At 42.5% G+C, this 19,288-nt stretch overlaps 1 protein-coding gene and 2 long non-coding RNA genes across 5 annotated transcripts in view; 2 read left to right on the forward strand and 1 right to left on the reverse strand.

The window, feature by feature from the left end:
- The window catches only part of GRB14 (growth factor receptor bound protein 14), a 102,345-nt gene extending 96,353 nt beyond the window's left edge, over positions 1-5,992 (reverse strand). For 2 of the 3 annotated variants that reach the window (XM_074967462.1, XM_074967461.1), the window contains exons 1-2: positions 5,655-5,981; positions 3,207-3,339 (exon numbers count right to left, since the gene is read on the reverse strand). In XM_074967462.1, the coding sequence (XP_074823563.1) occupies positions 3,207-3,339; positions 5,655-5,830 (309 nt within the window). In that variant the 5' untranslated portion in view covers positions 5,831-5,981. Of the gene's footprint in view, positions 1-3,206; positions 3,340-5,654 lie in introns of all 3 variants that reach the window. The other variant, XM_074967463.1, reaches the window with a different exon arrangement.
- The window catches only part of LOC141995929 (uncharacterized), a 91,440-nt gene that overhangs the window by 54,882 nt on the left and 17,270 nt on the right, over positions 1-19,288 (forward strand). The window lies entirely within an intron of this gene.
- Positions 5,678-9,639, forward strand: LOC141995928 (uncharacterized). Its single transcript, XR_012641439.1, has 3 exons — positions 5,678-5,860; positions 9,233-9,312; positions 9,408-9,639. It is a non-coding gene; the product is annotated as an uncharacterized LOC141995928 (long non-coding RNA).

The following is a 19,288-nucleotide window of genomic DNA, read 5'->3' on the forward strand; positions in this document are numbered from 1 at the left end:
TAGAAAAAGGGTTTGATAAAATGAAAAGTTATTTTATGGATATATGAAATGGTTCTGTTGTATATATCTAGTTTGTCTTATTTTTATAATGTTAGGTATTTTTCTTTTAGAGGCATACTTGGCTGATAATGATACATTAGGCTTATGTAGAAGCTAACTTCGTAAATTTTCCTTTACTTGTCTCTATTGCTTAAATCCATCAGGAAAATATATTAAGGTGAGAAGGAAGCAGTCTAATATGATAGTCTGAGAAAACATATCTGGATGAGAGGCATGAAAGAGAAAACCCTTTAGCCATGAGCACTATATATAATAAAGTATTTGACAGTAACATAAATTACATTTTTCTTTTTAGTGAGATAATGAATTCCTTTATTGTAGCTGGCTTTGAGGTTTCCAGTAGACTATAACATTCATGTACTTCAGCAGAGTTATAATATAGTCACAGTAGTGTTTGTGTATGTATTAAATATACTGGAGCTCTGTTACAAAGGAGTAAAAATAAGTGGCTAAAGCAACCACTGGGAACTGGGTCTCATGAATTTTAGCACACAGAGAATCTGACACTTATTCTGTGAAACGTTTGACAAGTTATTTCAGCTCTCTGCACATCTGTTTACCCATGTGCAAGGAAGATATACTTTACCGTAAAAAAAAATATTAGAAGGTTTAAATCTGAATCCGCGTTCTCAGCAGACAGATATTATGGGTTTGATCAAATGCCCAGTGAAATCAATAGAAAAGACCCCTTTACCGAGCATTGGATCAAGCCATATAAAATATAGTTATTTTAACTCCATCTTTGAAGAAGTCCCTAGATTTTTAATCCACTGATGCTGCTTTTACCACACACAATATTTTTCTCCTTAAATGGAAAATAAGAAGATAGTACAAAGAGTAGGAATGGGACCAAAGATTTGGGTCCTGGGGCAAGATCCTTTAACTGAACTAGACAGCAATAAAAGCAGTAAAGATATGAAACTTACATTTATACTCATACACCAACCTCAGGATCAAGTTAACACACACTTTTCAACTTGACGGGCTACATCATTATGCACTTGGGCTCTTGCATGTTAAAGCAGGACTTGAAAAATCCATTTACTAGTTTCAAGTAGGAAGATTGACAAGTTGAGTGGAGGCAGAGACAGGTCTAAGCCTTCAATATGAGGTGTTTAAACTTACTTTAAAAAAAAAGTTTCTAGCCCTTATGATGGCAAAGAATTTTCCAAACATGAGTTGATTCAATGTATTCTTCTTTCCTCTGCTGCCGTTTAGAGCTTCCCCAGGCATTAAAATTACAAGTGTGAGCTCAGTTTCACTGCTGACATTCAAAATCCTGTGGGCAGTTATGAAACTGACAAGAGTGATGTCAATTTTACTCCCTTATTGCAAAACTCAGAGCAATAATAGTATAAGCAAACACCACTGCTATTCCTAGGTGAAGATGAGAAGGAAACAGAATTAGGTGGGGAGGGTTAAAGTAGTGATGATCTCTAGCTTCAGTCCCCCACCACACACTCCCAACCTTCACAGTGGGAGGCTGCAGAAAAGGTAAAGTAATGGACACTCTCGCACAAGGTGTCATAGGGAAAAAGGGGTTGAGAGAGAGAAACAAAGCTCTATGAGCCAAGAGCAAGAAGTTGTCAGAGGCCAATATTGAAAGACAGAGCCTCTAAAAAGGGACTGTGCCACCAGCTAGAGGTCAGGAACTGGCATCTCACCAAAGTGCTACCCTTGCATTTTGCTGATAAGCGCCTAGTACCCATCCTTTGCATCAGCCTCAAGACACATATTGCAAAGGAGCTTACTATGACTGGGAAGAAGTTGAGACATAGCAACACAGCAGTTGGAACAGTGGGCCAGATTTTCTCCATGACAGGGGTGCTCGTGTGAGGACAACCTGAGAGGCCTGAAAGTGCCATCCAGATGGACTTTTCAGAACACCACCCCCTGTAACAGGACAAGTTTAAAGGGATTATCAAAGAGATCCTCCACACAAAAGGGCCCTCTCAGATTTTTGACACCTCACATACTCAAGGAGGACATTTTCCAATAGAAGCTATGCTGCCAATGACAGTCTCCCTGCAGTTGAACAGCAGCACCCATGGAGGGGTCAACTCCAGATAAATGAATGCTGCTGGTGGCCATGTTAGCTTCCACAGTTTCTTAGTGAAAATCTGAAGGTTGAGAAAGGAGCAGTACTACAGTGAGTAGGTACTCATCAGCTCTACTTCCTCTTGCACTTGCCCTGCATCTAAAACACCTCACAGGAAAGATCCCACAGAGAACAAGCATGCAGAGACAATGTCCTGGAGGTAGCACCACTGGGAGTGTTCCACCCAGATAAAGTTTCTTCCACCCACAAAAAAAAAACAAAAAAAAAAAAACCTGAAGAGTTGAGATGGGCCAGTTTTTGAGACACAAACTGAAAGTTTGAACACCGCTGCTTTCTTCAATTCAATGCTGAAATGAAAGCTTAACTACTCTTGATCTCTAGTATCCATCCCTGGTCAAGCATGTTACAAGGGAACATGGACTACAAAAGAATAATTTCTGGCAACTTATTTTTTTTCTTGCCAGAAAAGATGACCCACTATTGGAGTGCAAATCCTTGAAAGCTGTGACAATGCTTCCTCTGACTCGCATTTAAGAGATTCACTTAAAATAAATATTGTATATGTATGCCACAGAATTTGGACATAAACCCGCTATCCACCTAGCATGGTGAAAAGCTTGGTATCTGAGCCCTTTAATTATCAATGTTTTGTTTTTACAGCTTTACTAACAACATTAGACTCTTTAGATAAAAAGCTGTTCAGTTACTGTGGACACCCAGCTGCTATGGTCTAATTATAATGATGGGCAAGGTATAAATTTAATTTTTCATTTAAGGATGACAAAGCATAACCTGCTTGTGATTTCTCTTTACCTGTCACAGATTAGTCAGTCACATCTCAATTGTGAAAAATATTCATACCTCCTAGATTTGATTCCAAAAAGTCATTATCACCATTAATACTCTGTTTATTAGACTGTATATCTTAATTTCTTGGGAATGTTTGGAATTTATTATTTGGAACTTAGAATTGGATCAGTTAAGTAGATAATTGTATATTTCATTGAGGGTTGGAGTAAAAAACAAACAAACACACACACTTTTGTAGAACTAAGTGTTTTAACAAAAAATAATTTATAAATCTTACCTGCTTTTTTCTTGAAGTTGCCTTGGGCAACAGGCTGGCTGACAAAACCGATGAAAGTGGAGAGCAACATAGCTCAGGAAAAGGGTTTGGAATTGATGGGATTGCCAACACATCAAGCTCTTTCTTTTTGATCCTACATCAACAAAATGTACAACATGGTTTATATAAATACAGTATATATTAGGACATTAATATTAGGGAATTTGTCACATTAGTTATTGGTCACATTACTAGCACTTTTTTTGTCAAAAGGCTGTACTGATTAAAATGCATATGATTAATTTTGCACATGCAGGATTTCCTTACACCCCCAGAACTCTCCCATCTCCCCCAGTGGTTGCAGTGTTGCCAATTTAGTCATTTTCCAACCCTCCCCAGTAAATTAAACACCCTTTTCTAATTTCAATTAATGGGGAAGACTAGATTAAATCCCATTGACAACCCATGGTTGTAAAGTTAATTGCTAGTGTAAATCTTTACAGCACCAGGGCTTAAGTGTGTCCATACTGTCCTCAAGTATTGCAAATATTCTCAGGCCCCGGATTCTTACGCATATGCTTAACTTTACTATAAGGAGTAGTTCTCTCTGTTTGAACAGAGCTACTCACGATAAAAAGTAAAGCACCTGCATGAGTTTTGGTGGGGTCCAGTCCCAAGGTGATTCATAGCTTGGAATTTCACATAGGAAAAATATTCCTTTCTGCCTCTAACTGTCTCGGTGTTTGTCTTCTTTCTTTAATAACTCCTTAATTAGCTATAAGACTCAGTATAGGGTCATGTTTTTAAAAATCTAACTTCGTATTTGTTTCAAATACCACCAGCCAGTACCTGCGAGAGTTTGAGCAGATTACCACTTCCATAATCATTTTGCAAGAGCCCTTATGCATTCATTTAAAAAAATAAATAATTTTAACCAGCAACATCTAAGCTTTTAGAATGCTGTGCACACTACATTACACAATTTTCTGACATGTAAAATATAAATTTGATTTCTATTGCCTAGAAGAATAGGCACAAAACACCATAAATCTTGATTTGATTTTGCAAGCATTCCTTCCCCGCCCCGTTCCCCATTTGTGGGAGTTGAAGACGGGTTAATATTTAACCTCTTAGTTACCTATATTAGTGTCATTCTATGGGTCACTTGTTAATTGGTATGATAAAAATGTTTAGATTCTTCCACATCATTAAATTACTTTTGAGGCTGCTTTTATTTCTTGAAGTATTTAGAGAACATTAATTTACAGGGAATAGATAGTGTTTAGCAGGAGTGGAAAGTATTGTGTTCACAATGTTTTGAAGTGTGTGAGAAGTTAATGTAGACAAACTATTAGACACTTCATAAAAGCCTAACAGCTCTCTCTCTCTTTTAATACAAGTGGAACTATCTTCCTTTTGAAGCATGAGCTTAACAACTGGTGAAAGTACCTGGTACAAATATCACTTAAAGTGGTTATAACTCTTGCAGAAGCGGCTTTAATAGTAGATGTTCCTGGCAAATGGAGTGCTCTTATCTTACAAGCTGGTTCATTTCACTTTTAAAAAGTGTGGTGTATAATGTTGCCCATAGCCTTGCCAGATCAAGTTCTGAAACTACAAACAGCAATATTAATTAGGTCCAAAAAAAGCCAGTGGAAGTTGATGGCTTGTGTGAAATATTTTTTTGCTGATAAGATTCAATTTTAAAACCCTTTAAAAAGTAAAACGTGGATTAAAAGCTCTTAAGGGACAAATTAAAGAAGAGAAGACCTAAAACATTGCCACATGAATGATAAAGGTCCCTATCCTGCAAAGACTTGTGCGTGTACTTAACTTTACCACTGTAAGTAATTCCATTGATTTCAGAGACTACTCGCAGTAGGAAAGGTAAGCGTATGCTTAAGCGTTTGCAGGAGTGGGGACTAACGTTGTGTTCAGAGCCAATAAAAAAGGGGGGGGGGGCAATTTTAACTGAAGAAAAAGATGCTTCCGCTACAGGATGCCGCACATCTCTTTCCCTTTCCAGCTGCGACTTCCCTACTCTGCCTTGGATGTGGCAAACCTTTGATAGTATTTTCCGAAAATTGTGCGAATAGTTTTTAGCCTGTTCCTGTCCGACCCCACTATTGCTCAGACATCAGACCTCTGCGATGGCTTCCTCGGGTTGGTTTTGATCACACACCACCTAGGCTTAAGTAGCATCAGAACAGGGTCGTCGCCTCGTGTAACCAACACACGTTCACCTCCGAGCCTCTTGTAGCCCGGGAGCCTGCCCGCAAAACGCCTGCGAGGCTCGGAGGGGAGACGGCGCGTTTCTAGGGCGTTGCGGTGGGCTAGCGCTTCCCTGCTGAAAGGGGCTCTCTCTCTGCCAGATCCCGGGAGCTTGCAGCCACCTGTAGCCACACACAGAGCGGAGGGACAGGCGGCATCCGCCCGGCAGAGACGCTGCCCCCCACCCTTCAGCCTTACCTGTCCGGCCCGAGCCGGGGCCCCGCCTGGGAATGGGGCACAGCAGGGGGGAGGAGAGGAGCCCGCTGGGCTAGCCAGGGGAAAGGAGCCAAGTCACCGCTGCTCTCCTGGGAGGGAGCCGGAGTCTCTGCAGCCCTCCCTGCGCTCCGCGGCAAATGTGGCAGCGGGGCAGCCATCGCGGCGGCGCCGGCGGCTCCTCCTCTAAGGTACCATCCTCTGGCTCAGCCCAAACGGGAGGCACTGGCAGCAGCTGATCACTAAGGCAGTAGCGGGAGTGCCGGCGGGCCGGACTTGTAGGGTGGAGACGTGGGGGGCGGGGGGAGCGCGAGCGCCGCCCGGGCAGCAGCAGCCCCCCCAGCCCCTTTCCCAACTCACGTGCGGCAGGAGGCCGGGCTGCCCCCTGCTGCCCGAAGTCCCCCCGCGATGAGCGGAGCGCCCCGCGCTGCCGAGGCACCAGCGCTAGGGACCCCGGGCGAGGGGGCTCCCTAAACTCAGTGTCCCCGTGCCCCTCCTACCCCAGCACGGCCGCGCAGCCAGCCCCGGAGGTGCCTGGGGACAAGGGCGGGCTGGAGAGCCCACTCCAGAGCTGTGACCCGCCGGGCGGGGTCTTATTGGGGTCACTCTCCTGCCGCGCCTCGTCCCCCTGCCCAGCGACAGAAACAAAGACACAACTAACCCTTAACGTACTGAGCGGAAGGGCAGTTTTGTTCCCGCTCGGCACCTGGGTACATGGGCGGTTCCTTGAGAGAGTCTCTGGCTCCCTGGCCAGCTGCAGCTCCTTGGGACAGTTAGCAATGGGTTCACTCCACCGTGGGTTGGGTAAGCAGGTGGCTAAGGCACTAACCTCGGCTCAGGAAGCCTGTGATTCAATCCCCACCTCTATCACATTCCTCCTATGGGACCTTGGGTACTTACTCTCTCCCTGGCCCCCTTCCTCTTCTGTAAAAAGTAAGTTAAAATCTCTCTTTCCCCCTCCCCCTGGACTTGTCTGTTTAGTTTGTAAACTCCTGAGGCAGGGATTGTCTCTGACTATGTGTATGTACAGTCCCAGCCCAGTGGGGGTCGAGTCATCCTTGGGACCTGTGAGTACTAATACACATTTGCCCGGAGCCACCACGGAGCTTAGATGCCCAAATTCCAGATTGAGGTACTACTGTGAGCCAAAAAACCTCCACTCAGCTAATTAGGTGCCTAAAATCACTAAGTGCTAACATTTCAGCTATAGAAGTTCCCTAGCCACCTAAATTTCTACCTCTGAGCATGCATATGGCTACCTCAGGCAGGCAACCAGCTGCCTATATCATGCCTACACCCCAGCAGGATCCTCAAACCATAGGACAATAGGTGTTGTCCCGCCTTTCTTTCATGCAGGGTTTGATCGAGTAACTCCACGCAGAACTCACCCACTAGTGGGGAGAAAGACCGGATTCCTTATAACTTTTAGCCCAGTGATTAGGGTATTAAACCAAGAGGTGAGAGATCCTGGTTCATTTCCTTCTCTTGCCTGATGATGTGAAGGAATTTGAACAGGAGTTTCCCTCCTTTCAGGAGAGTACCCTAACCCCAGAACTACCCCTATTCTGCTGTCTCTCTCTCTCAATTGCTTCTGTTGGAACCAGTATAAGCCAGAAACACTGCAAGTGACTTTATAGTCTAGGGTTTAGGGCACGCATCTGACAGGTGAATAACCCCTGTTCAAATCCCTTCTCATCAATCTCTTTGTGGAGCTCGACCATTAGTAATACGCATGTTCCAAGTGCTTTACAATTCATTAACTAAACTTCCCAATACCTCTGTGAGATAGGAATGTATTTTTACACATTGGAGCAGAAAGAAATGAGCAGATCTGGAAAAGGCAACACCCATGTGCCAAAACAATGAACTGATCCCAGGCTGGGGTTTGGCCCTTCCAGGAATGCGGAGACATGCAAAAAGATTATACATCCTAGCTGGAGGCTTGAGCGTGCCTGGATGCATGTTCACAAGCATTCCTTGGGCCATATCTACTCAAAGGGTATGTCTACACTACCATGCCAGCTGACTCGGGCTTGTGGGGTTCAGGGTAAGGTGCTATTTAAATCGCAGTGTAGACATTCTGGCTTGGTCTATAGCCTGAATTCTGGGACCCTCCCTTCTTGCATGCTCCTGGAGCCCAGGCTCCAGCCCAAGCAAAAGCCTACAGAGCATTAGCCTGAGCCCAAGTCAGCAAGCATAGGCTAGCTGGAGGTTTTAATTGCAGTGTAGACGTATTCAAAGAGCATAGAGTCAAATTGTGAGTTGCACTTTTGGGGCAATATCCTCAGATTAGGAAGCCTAACTCAGACTCAGTTTTATATGCACAAAACTCAGATTAAAAACATGACAATTTCCAGATTGTTTTTGGTCAACACTCACCTGACTACAACACAAAACACCTGAATCACAAAACTAACTGCACAGAACTGACTGCATGAGATTCACTCATGCTAGTGAATAGGAGATAAAGTGTTCGTGAAAAGATTAGGGCCCACTCCAACTCCCAATGAAGTATGGAGAAGTACATAGAACTCTGGTGGTATTTGACTTAAAGAAAGTAAATGTTTTGAGACTAATGAGAAAACAAAAATAAAATGTTTCGGGATAAAATGTGTTTTGCTGTTTTTAAGCTCACTGAAGAAATCCAGATATGGAGAACAACATTTTAATTATTAAGTGAGGGATGTTCTAAAATAGGAACAACACCAGCAGTTTTCATTCTGTCTTAGTTAGAGATGATTTTCCATGAGGTTGATAAAACTAGGAATTCTCCATCACTCACACTATGGCAGTTGAAAATTTGGGCTGATGAATTTTTATATACTGGCTTTTGCAAATGTATTCTGAATGTAATAGCATCTAATGACTCATTATAATTGGCTGGTTGATGTAATGGTGTAAAAGACTGGCAGGATTCTCCTATGAGGAGAGACGGAATGGCAGGTTTATTTTTGCTGACTCACTGAGGCAGGTGTGACTTGTTAAACTCCACCCGGGGAGAATATGGTGGGTATCAGAAGAAATAACTTGTGGGTAGAAAACTAGGATCTGGGGTAGATAGGAGTCATAAATACTACGTTTAGTCTGATGTTTATTACATATATAATATAAAGTTAAACTATAGAACGAAGGCAACATCTAAACGGCCACAAAATCTGTAAAAAAAAAAAAAAAATTTGTTGGAGCAGGATAGGGACTGACACTGTACACATGGTAAATCTTTGATTTCGTATATAGTAGTGCAATTAACTGGATAATTTAATAGTTTATATTCATCTTTTGTTAAAACAACTTTTTGAAAATTAATGTATTGAAAATACATTAAAATAGTGAAATATGTTCCAACACCCCAAACTTCAATCGAGTATTAATAGCTCACAGCAGTGCAAAAATCAGTTGCAGGAAGACCATAAACAAAGGGTAAGTGCTATTGATATTCTGGTTCTAATTTAAAGGGCTTTAGCAAGGAACTAGAAGAAATACATCTGACTTACATTTTATGTAAAGCCTTCCCCCTCTTTTCATAGCCTTTGATGCTACTTTGCACTTATATTACCTTCCAGAGGAGAATCTATAATGGAAATTTTACAGATGAGGAAACAGAAGCAAAAATACATCAAGTGACTCACCCAGGGTTGCACAGGTAATATAAAATCAAGCTCTCGTGACTGCTAGGTCTGTTCTTCAAAACGTACGACTACCTTTCCTCTCTATTTTGATGTCCTTTGCATTCCACAGAATGGAAAATGCTGCCTGCGCGTCATTATGGATAACCTGAACTATGAGTACTTCAGTCAGAGGAATACACTAACATTCAAGAGTAACCTTCTTAAACCTACTTCACTGAACAAGTGCATTTTAAAAACCATGCTGAAGGTAGAATAAAAAGCAAGTTGCTGCTTGAACTTCAAATCAAAATACAATTTCATCAGTTGCAAGGACCTTATTTATACGTCATCCATTGGCCTCACATGACTACCATAAATGCTCCAATAAATTGCTTTGCTACATGTCTATCACTGAACTGGGCAGTAGTAACTCTGCATCACTCCACTTCTTGCCTCTTCTTGGTTCTTGTTCTGCTAAGCCAGAGGTGAGCAAACTACAGCCTGTGGGACCCTCCTGCCCGGCCCCTGAGCTCCTGGCCTGGGAGGCTGACCCTGGCCCCTCCCCTGCTGTTCCCCCTCCCCTGCAGCCTCAGCTCACTGCACTGCCAGCAGTGGTGCTGACCCATGGTACTGCGCGGTGGCATGGCTGGTTCCAGCCGGGCAGCATAGCTGCCTGTCCTGGAGCTCTGGGCAGCGCAGCTGTAGCACTGCCAGCCACCGGTGCTCCAGGCAGTGCGGTAAGGGGGCGGGCATTGGATAGAGGGCAGAGGAGTTCAGGGTGGTGGTCAGGGGCAGGGGTGTGGATAGGAGTCAAGGCGGTCAGAGGGCAGGGAACAGGAGGGTTGAATGGGGCCAGAGGTCTGAGGGGGGCAGTCAGGAATGAGAGAGGGGTTGAATGGGGCAGCGAGGGGCAGTCAGGGGCGGGGGGTTCGGGTGCAGCCAGGGGACGGGGGGGGGTTGGACAGGACAGGGGACTGGGGGGGGGACATCGGGGGTGAGAAGCAGGGGGGGGTCAGATAGGGGATGGGGGCTAGGCCACACCTGGCTGTTTGGGGAGACAGCCTCCCCTAACCAGCCCTCCATACAATTTCAGAAACCCAATGTGGCCCTCAGGCCAAAAAGTTAGCAGAGGGATGGGCAAAGCAGATGTTTTGCCAAAACTAGCTCTGTAGGCAACCTTCAATCCCCATCTCAGTAGCATTACAGTTTCCCCTTTCCTCTTTCATTTCCCATCATTTCCATGATTCCATCACCAGAGTAGCAATAAGATGGAGACCTGAAGGCAAGCGAAAATGAGGCTGCCTGAAAACAACATAGTGAAAAGCTGTGGAAACCAAGCTGAAAAGCCTGGGGCACAGCTGGGGAACCATTGACAAACTTGCCAGAAATAGACAGGAGTGGAGGAGCTTCGTTGCTGCCCTAAATGCCAGAGGTGTAATAGGAACATGATGATGATAACTTCCTCTTTCATAGCCACCTATTGAGATCAAGAGCAGGTGGGGACAAGCCCACCCATGCCTGAAGATCCCTCTCCCAGCCTAAAGGGAGGAGCCACTGAACCCAAGCCTCAAATGATTCTGGGGGACAACTAATAAGAAACAGGAACAGGAGTGAGGTCATAGGGCCATAAGCAGGGAACCAGATGGGGCCACTGAGCAGAGAACCCCAGACAGCGCCCACTGTTCCTCAAAGGTGTCTAGGGAGTCAGGGGACACAAACCAAAGGAACTCTGCCTGGATGCGTGATGGAATGGAGAAACAGAAATAAGCCCCACAGTCTCAGAGCACCTCCCCGTCCACAATCCTCCTCCTGTTTTCCTCTTTTATAACCTGGTAGCCTGTTTGCAGATACAAAATGTCGGTTGTAGATGTTGTGAAAAATAAAATTAATTTTTTTTTAAAAAATGTAACAGATTGAAGCTATTCAGAATATGCAACTCACAATCAGAAGACTCCAAACTCTACAGTTCTCAGTTTGTGTGCTATTCATGGCCAAACCAATTTGAATAATAGAACAAAGTTGTATTTCTAATTAGCAGAGAGAAAACCTTCATAATTAGCATCAGAGGGAAGTTAACCAAGCACACCATCTAACAAGCTTGCAGGTAGAATAATTTCTTTTTCCTCTTATACTCCATGTATTTGAGAACAAACTATACAGAATGAAATGGATTTTTTAATATAAAGGTTTCCAACTCCAGGAATGGAATTTATTACAGAATTAGGCCCGGTCTTTCATCTGGATCTACTAGTGTGGTCTCCGGTGCCTGTGATTCTCCACAGGTATCTTAACGCAAGATTGAAATGTTAGGTAGGCTATAGATATAGGAAAACAAAGGGTACTGGCATGAATCATGCTGACAATGCTTTGTTCTTGGCTCTTTTACATAAACCATTGATTACCAGTTATTTATGCCTTCATCATCTCCCTGATGTATTGCAGCAATGAGATATACCTGGGCAGGAAGCCTTCAACACTAGGAAATTCCAACTAGTTCAGAACTCTGCAACACATCTCCTCAGCAACACGTTATATGAACTTAACAAGCCTGTCTTCCACTCTCTACACTGGCTTCCCATAGAATTTTGAATCAAGTTCAATGTCTCAGTCCTTCAAAGCACTCTGTAGACTGGGTTCAGGTAGCTAAAGGTCCATCTAAATCTCTGGGATGACCCTAGTCAACTGCTATACTCCTCTGGCACAATGTAGCTCAGCAATAAGAGTAAAGAGTAAAGTACAGGATACAGAACTTTCACCAGGGGTGGTCTGAAAGTGTGGAATTAACTCCCTCAGGAACTAAGGACCATCAAAAACCTCCTCACTTTCTGCTCCAAACACAAGGCACGTTTTTGTCCTGAACACCTCCTACATTTAAAAAAAACAAAAACACACACCGTACCAAAACAAGACACTTTTCTGAACACTCTTGTCCCTCTGGGGAGAGGATGAGAGATCAAACAATACATGACAAATGTGTAATCACTTTACTTAATGTACTACCAGAGGGTGCTCTGATACTGCAGGATAAGTGCAGTATAAAAACTTCGAAGGTTATTTAACCCCTACAATGCCATAGTTGTCCTTGGGGATGGGAGGGACGGGGGACGGGACTAAAATGCCTTGGCCAATCAGACTAGCACTACTAGGGCTAGCCTGCTTTGAATTTTCAAATTCTTAAAATGCTGTTACAATTAACATGTACAATATATTACTCAGTAAAGAGTTTCTTCTTCCTTCATGTGTATGTGTGTAGTGATGGACAAAATGTTGTTAGTTAGCCAGTGAATCTCAAGAAAATGTGCTGTGATGCATCTGTGTTTTGTTTTAATCACGACATTTCACTGTTTGGCTGGTACAGGTATGGGGTGTGCCCTTAAAACTTCAGTACAAGATTTAAGAAGTAAATGGTGTTATAACAAATGGAAATAACTGTGTTCTCCACTTTTACTCTTCCATTTGAGGATTTCAGAGAACTGTACAAAAATCTTAATTAAATTAAGCCTCACAACAACCCTGTGATGTATGCAGTATCACTTCCACTTTACAGATGGATAAATTGAAGCACAAGAAAGTTAAGTGACTTGCCATGGTCACAGAGGCTATGGCAGAGCCCAGATCTCCTGACTCCCAATCCTGTGTTTTAACCACTAGTCCTCCTGAATTCAATTAAAGTATTTAAAGGAGTGATCCAAATGATCACTTAAAGGAAACAGAGATGTCAGAATACCAGTAAAGCAAGCAGTCAAAAATCAGAGTCCACATTTTTAAGCTTTCAGTTCATTAAATTACTTTGAATACAGATTAACTTTGCTCAGCTAACAATGCTTATCCTTGACTCTGACAGCCAAGTATGCTGTGTTGCACAGCATTGTTCTTTCCTGGTATTTCCTTTTAGAAAGACCATTACACGGCTTTGAAAATTATGTCCCATCTGCTTGGACAGTACTTCAGCAGAGACATAGTTATTATATAAACATTGCCATAGCTACAAAAAGGCAGTTTCTTGGCAAATGGTGCATAAATCTTTAAAAAGACATTTCTCTGTATATTTTGTGAAGAGTTTTGGTAGTGTAGAATCACTCAGCATCCTGCACCACGCACAAAGTTAGAGCCCCTTAACAAAATGCATAACTTTTTATTAAACACAGAAGCAACATTCCAAGGAAGAGGATCAATACAGTCACTTTCATGTTTTCAGAAGCAGCTTCTAAGTAATACCTACATTGCCCACATCATGTATTGCAGTGCTTCCCCAGGTTTAAAAATGCTCTCTCACTTGCCTGCTTCCAAGAGGCACACTTAGAGGTCTTGTGGATATATTTTAGTTCTTTTTAAAGAAATCAATAAGAATGAAGGGAAAGCTTGAGTAGAGCTGGCTTTTGCATCCATCTCTGAAAGCAGTGAGGTCAGCATTCATTCTTATTCCAGTAGCAAGTTCCATAGTTGTAGTCTTCCCATAGCATTGTGAACAACAGGCCAGGAACCTCCTCCTATTGCTTGAAAGTTTCATGGAATTTAGCTTTTATAGGAGGTTATAGTTCAATTCCATGCAGGACTTTGAATATTAGGACGGTGACCTTGAAGTCCATAAATCAAATCGAGACTGGATGCCTTTCTGGAAGATATGCCTTAGTCAAACACAAGTTATTGGGCTCAACACAGGGTGACTGGGTAAAATTTAATGGCTTGTATTACACAAGAGATCACAAAGATGATGTAATGGTCCCTTCTTTCCTTAAACTCTATGAATCTGTGAAGTAGACCCTGTGTTCAATGGGAACTTTATGCAGGGGGGAGCATAGTGGGATGATGCATTCCTGGTTATCTGCATTGCTCAATAGGCAGCTTGCTATGTTCTCATTAAACTAGAATTTCCCCAGGGTATGAAGGTTCCTTCCTAGTTACACAGAGTTGCAATAGTCCAATCTAGATTTACAAATGCATGGATCATTCTGGTCAGATCTGTGTTCAATTGGATCAGATGCAATCTTCCGCCAGTCACAGATGGATTAAAAGTTTTTTGCTGCTGTAGCCAAGTGCAATGCAAAGTCTACACGGATCTATCTTGGCAGTCACTCACCAGCAAATCTCCCTCTCATGCCAAGATGCAACATTGCAAGGGCTCTGTCACCCCCACCTCCCCACCCCATTAGCTGATTTGGTTCTGTCACTGTCTTCTGGGTAACTTGACCCTCTGTCCAGGTCAAACTTAAGTTCGAGCCCTTTTCAAGGTAACAAAAGTCCAACTAAAAGTCCAAAGGTCCCAACACATGATCCTTCAGCCCTCTCTTGGGCTTTTCCTCAGCCATCCTCTGAACTGTCTTCAGTCCCACTCTGAGCTCACTAGACCATGTGTAGGGCTTTTGTGCCCCTTCCTTTGGGGCTGATAGAGAAACCCAGTTGCACCCTTTGCTCTGGGTTCTAGTCCAGGGACCCTGTGTTAAGGAACTAGGTCTGCTTCTTCAGATGTGCTGCTGTTTCCCTGGACTGCTTCCTACCTCTAAGCCCCTTGTACCATTTCCCATGAACCGGTGGTTAATACAATCAATTCTCTGGTTCCCAGGCTTCTCCAGCTTCAACATAGGTCTTCTCAGCTCCTTGTAACTCCTTTGGGACACCAACCTACAAGACTGTCTCGGGGGATCTTGCCCCTCTTCCAGGGTCTACAATAGGGCTAACTTCATTCCTATAGCTTCCCCATGGTGCTTTTCCACAAGCAAGGGGACTCTTCCCCTTCTCTCTTCTGGATCTCCTCACTCAAAATTGAGTCTTCACACACACCCTCTTGCTTTATAGGAACCATCTAGCATCATTCTTCCCAGATAGAGTTAATCCTTATTAGTTCTCTCCACTCCAGGTGCCACAAAATGGGCTAGTTGGCCCTCAGACTCCCTGTTAACCTTTTATTTGCCAATGTATGACGTACACCCCATCACAGGACTCCAAGGCTTAGAATCAATTTGACCATGTGATGGCAGATCCCTTTGATGGAGGGGATTGCAATGGAGGAGAGGAAGAGTTCTAGGCATTTCCCTTTTCTCACTAATATGACCTCACTCTTGTCTAGATTCAGCTGAAGTCATTCACCCTTCACCTGATATGGATCTCACAAAGGCATTCAGAAAGCTTAGAGATGGTATTTAGAATATGATGTTGTGACGCTTGGCCAGAAAGGGTTAAGCATCCTGCAGGATAACTGACCCAAATTCAACCCTTAGAGACATTTTGGTAGATGTTGTTTGTGTTTTTACATATATATATTGTTAATGGTTAACAATGTAATCAAACAGTCCCTGTCTATTGTGTATTCTGTTAATTCAGAGATCAAAAGGACATCTTAACATTTAGATAAACTGTAAACATAGGATATCACTGTATTCATCTCTCTTTGAAATGTATAGCAAATCACCTGAGAATGATGAAAAACAGGAAATTACCTTATGTTAATCTATGTAGATAATTACCGGTGATGCTTAGGAAATAGATCTACTTCAAAAGTCCCCATAATTGCCTATTGTTTGCCAAAGGACTCCAACCTGTCAAGAGAAGGCCTGAATCTGTATAAAACCCCCTTTGGTCCTGATCGTTTTAATCTCAGAGCTGCTTGATGCTTCATGCAGGGGAAGCTTAAAACCAAGACTGAGGTCTGCAACCCTAACCTGGAATCACCCTGAAAATGGACATTGGACTATAAACTAATTCTGAAAGAACTCTTTGCAACTACAAAGCTTACCACCTCTACTATGAATCTATATTCATGTCTGTATGTATACTGATCTTTTAACCAATACACTTTTTTTTTAAATAACTTTTAGTTTAGTTAATAAGAATTGGGTGTAAGCGTGTATTTGGGTAAAATGTGGAATATTCATTAACCTGGGAGGTAATGTGTCTGATCCTTTGGGAATTGGTAAAACTTTTTTATATGACGAATACATTTTTCAGTAATCCCCATCATATTTGACTTGGGTGTCTGAGTGGAGGCCTAAGGCTGGGTTACTTTAAGGCAACTGTGTTGGCTTCTGGGTAACCAGTGAGATATTATAGAAGCTGTTTTGTGCTGTTTTATTAAATCCAAGTATTGGAATATCCACCAGCTTTGGGGATTGTCTGCCCCATTCTTTGCAGTTCACCCTAATTGAGTGACCTCAGTTGGCTCCCCTGGGACTCCAATCACAGATGTCCAAACTAATTATACACAATAGAATATTAGGTGCAACAATATTACTCTTATCTGTTCCCCAGCATTCCTAGACAATCGAGATGGTAGTTTACATGAACTCAAGCTTAAGCCCAAGTGAATACACTATGATGATTAATGCTTTAGTTATGAGACTAAAATAAAACTGTGCAAAGCATATGTCTGCCAGTGGACAACAGCAAACAACAATATGTAATTTATAAATTAACTAGTGCAGTTGAACAAGTGCTATTTGTAACAGCAGCGTACTGCTGTATCTTTTTAGCCTGCTTTTGGAACTCCACCTCTTCACAGAAAAACGTCACTGCTGACATATACACCTTATACATATCTTACAAAAACATCATTAATGTGGAGGTCATATTGCGGATGCTTAGCACTGCACTATGCTCTTCATGCCCTTCCAGAACATTAGTTTAATTTCCAAACTCAAACATGGGAAAACCAGAGTTAAGGTCCCCTTCAAGAAGGTTAGTGTTAAACAGAAACAAAGATTGGAAAATGGAAATATAGAGCTAAGGTGACTCTTCCCACACAACAACCTTAACTCTGCCCTAAGTAATCTGTCCCTCAGGGAGATCAGAGTACCTCACTCCTCCCTCAGTCTCTGCCAATCAGCAGAAAGTACACTCCGGATCCATGGTGCCACACAAAGCACAATCAGAGTCTGTTGGACTGTGGGAATAGGGACATTGATTAGGAGTTGTGTTGGGCACCAAGAAAATGACAAGTTTGTTTAGGGCAGGGCAAGATACTGTTGTATTCCGATTCCCTATTGCTGTGCCCGCAGGGGCAGAGCCATGGTTGATATGGCAAATTTCAAGCCAATCTGAATGTAGCACTTTGAAAAACTGACAAGCTGTGTTTCTATCCTGCTTTTGTACCAGAGAGTGCTTGCAGTAGACCACTTTATATAACCAGAATGAAAGTCTAAGAACTTTTTAAAAACCTTTCATCATAGGTCAGCCTTTTATCCTTTTTGTTGCTGTTCTCTGGATTCTCTCCAGTTTATCCACATCTTTCCTAAAGTGTGGTGCCCAGAATTGCGGAGACCTCACCAGTGCTGAGTAGAGTGGGACAATTACATACAACACTCCTGTTAATACAACCCAGAATATTAACTTTTTTCACAACTGCATCACACTGTTGATTCATATTCAATCTGTGATCTACTATAACCCCTAAATCCTTTTCAGCAGTACCACCACCAAACCAGCTATTCCTCATTTTGTAGTTGTGCATTTGATTTTTTTCTTACTAAGTGAATACTTTCACGTCTTTATTGAATTTCATCTTCCTGATTTCAAACCAATTTTTCTTATGTCTCAAGGTCATTTTGAATTCTAATCCTGCCCTCCAAACTGCTTTCAACCTCTCCCAGCTTGGTGTCATCTGCAAATATTATAAGCATACTCTCCACTCCATTATCCAAGTAGTCATTAATGAAAATATTGAATAATACTGGAACCAGGACTGACCCTTGGAAGACCCCATTAGATATGGTGTTCCAGTTTGACAGCAAACCATTGATGACTACTCTTGGAGTACAGTCTTTCAACCAGGTGTGCACACACCTTATAGTAAATCCATGGAGACCACATTTCCCAGGTTTCCTTATGAGAATATCATGTGGGACTGTATCAAAAGCCTTGCTAAAATCAAGATATCACATCTACTGCGTGCCCCCTATCCACTAGGCCGGTAACCCTATCAAAGAAGGAAATTAGGTTGGTTTGGCAAGATTTGTCCTTGACAAATCCACGCTGGCTGTTCCTTATAACCCTATTATCCTCTAGGTGCTTACAAATTGATTGTTTAATAAGTTAGGCTGATTGGTCTATAATTTCCCGGGTCTTCTTCGTTCTCCTTTTTAAAAATAGATACTATGTTTGCCATTTTCCAGTCCTTTGTGACTTCAGCCACCCTCCATGAGTTTTCAAAGATAATTTCTAATGGTTCTGAGACTGCCTCAGATAGCGCCTTAGATCCTCAGATAGTCCCTAGGATGAATTTCAACAGGTTCTGATGACTTGAATATATCTAATTTATCAAAATATTCTTTAACCTGTTCCTTCCTTATTTTGGCTTGCTTCCTTCCCTCTTGTTGTTAATATTAATTCTGTTGAGTGTCTTAGGCCTATATTCCCCTCCCCCCCTCCAGTTCTGAGCTCAAAAAACATTATAAGGCTGAGAAAATTTTAAAAGCTGGTCATTATGGGGGCGCTGTATCTCCTTACCCCTGGGACCCACCAAATCTATACTGGCCCTGGGTAGCACAGCACTTTTCAAATCAATATGTCTATGCATGTGCATCTTGAGTACTTTCAAAAATTGGGTCTTAAACGGACAGCTCCACTGAACCTTAACAATAGAGACACCACCATTCCTCAAAAATAACAGAGCAAAAACAAATGCTTATCCAGATAGATAGTATTCCTAGAATACAGCCCCTTCCTTGCAATTTGTGATAAAATATCCACCACCATCTTTAAAACATCATCTATTATTAAGATACTTAGCACTCTCTGGTACCAGCTAATCCCCTGAGTTTGCCCAAGGGAGGTCATATGAGGTAATCAACTCTTGCTCCCTCTCAATGGTTTTACCAGAGGGCAGCTTTAAGGTGACTGTTGTATTCAAGAACCTTTGTAAAAGCAATCTACTGCACATGTTGTTTTAAAATAAGAATGTTGACCCAGAGGGAAGGCAGCAGCACTGAGTTATTAATACAAGTATCTGAGTTTAGGAGCCACTTCTAAGCCAACAAACTAGCTTTATGACCCTCTTCTACCACAGGATCTGTGCACCTC

This window comes from Natator depressus, chromosome 11, assembly GCF_965152275.1.
Source record: "Natator depressus isolate rNatDep1 chromosome 11, rNatDep2.hap1, whole genome shotgun sequence".
NCBI classification, from domain to species: Eukaryota; Metazoa; Chordata; order Testudines; family Cheloniidae; genus Natator; species Natator depressus.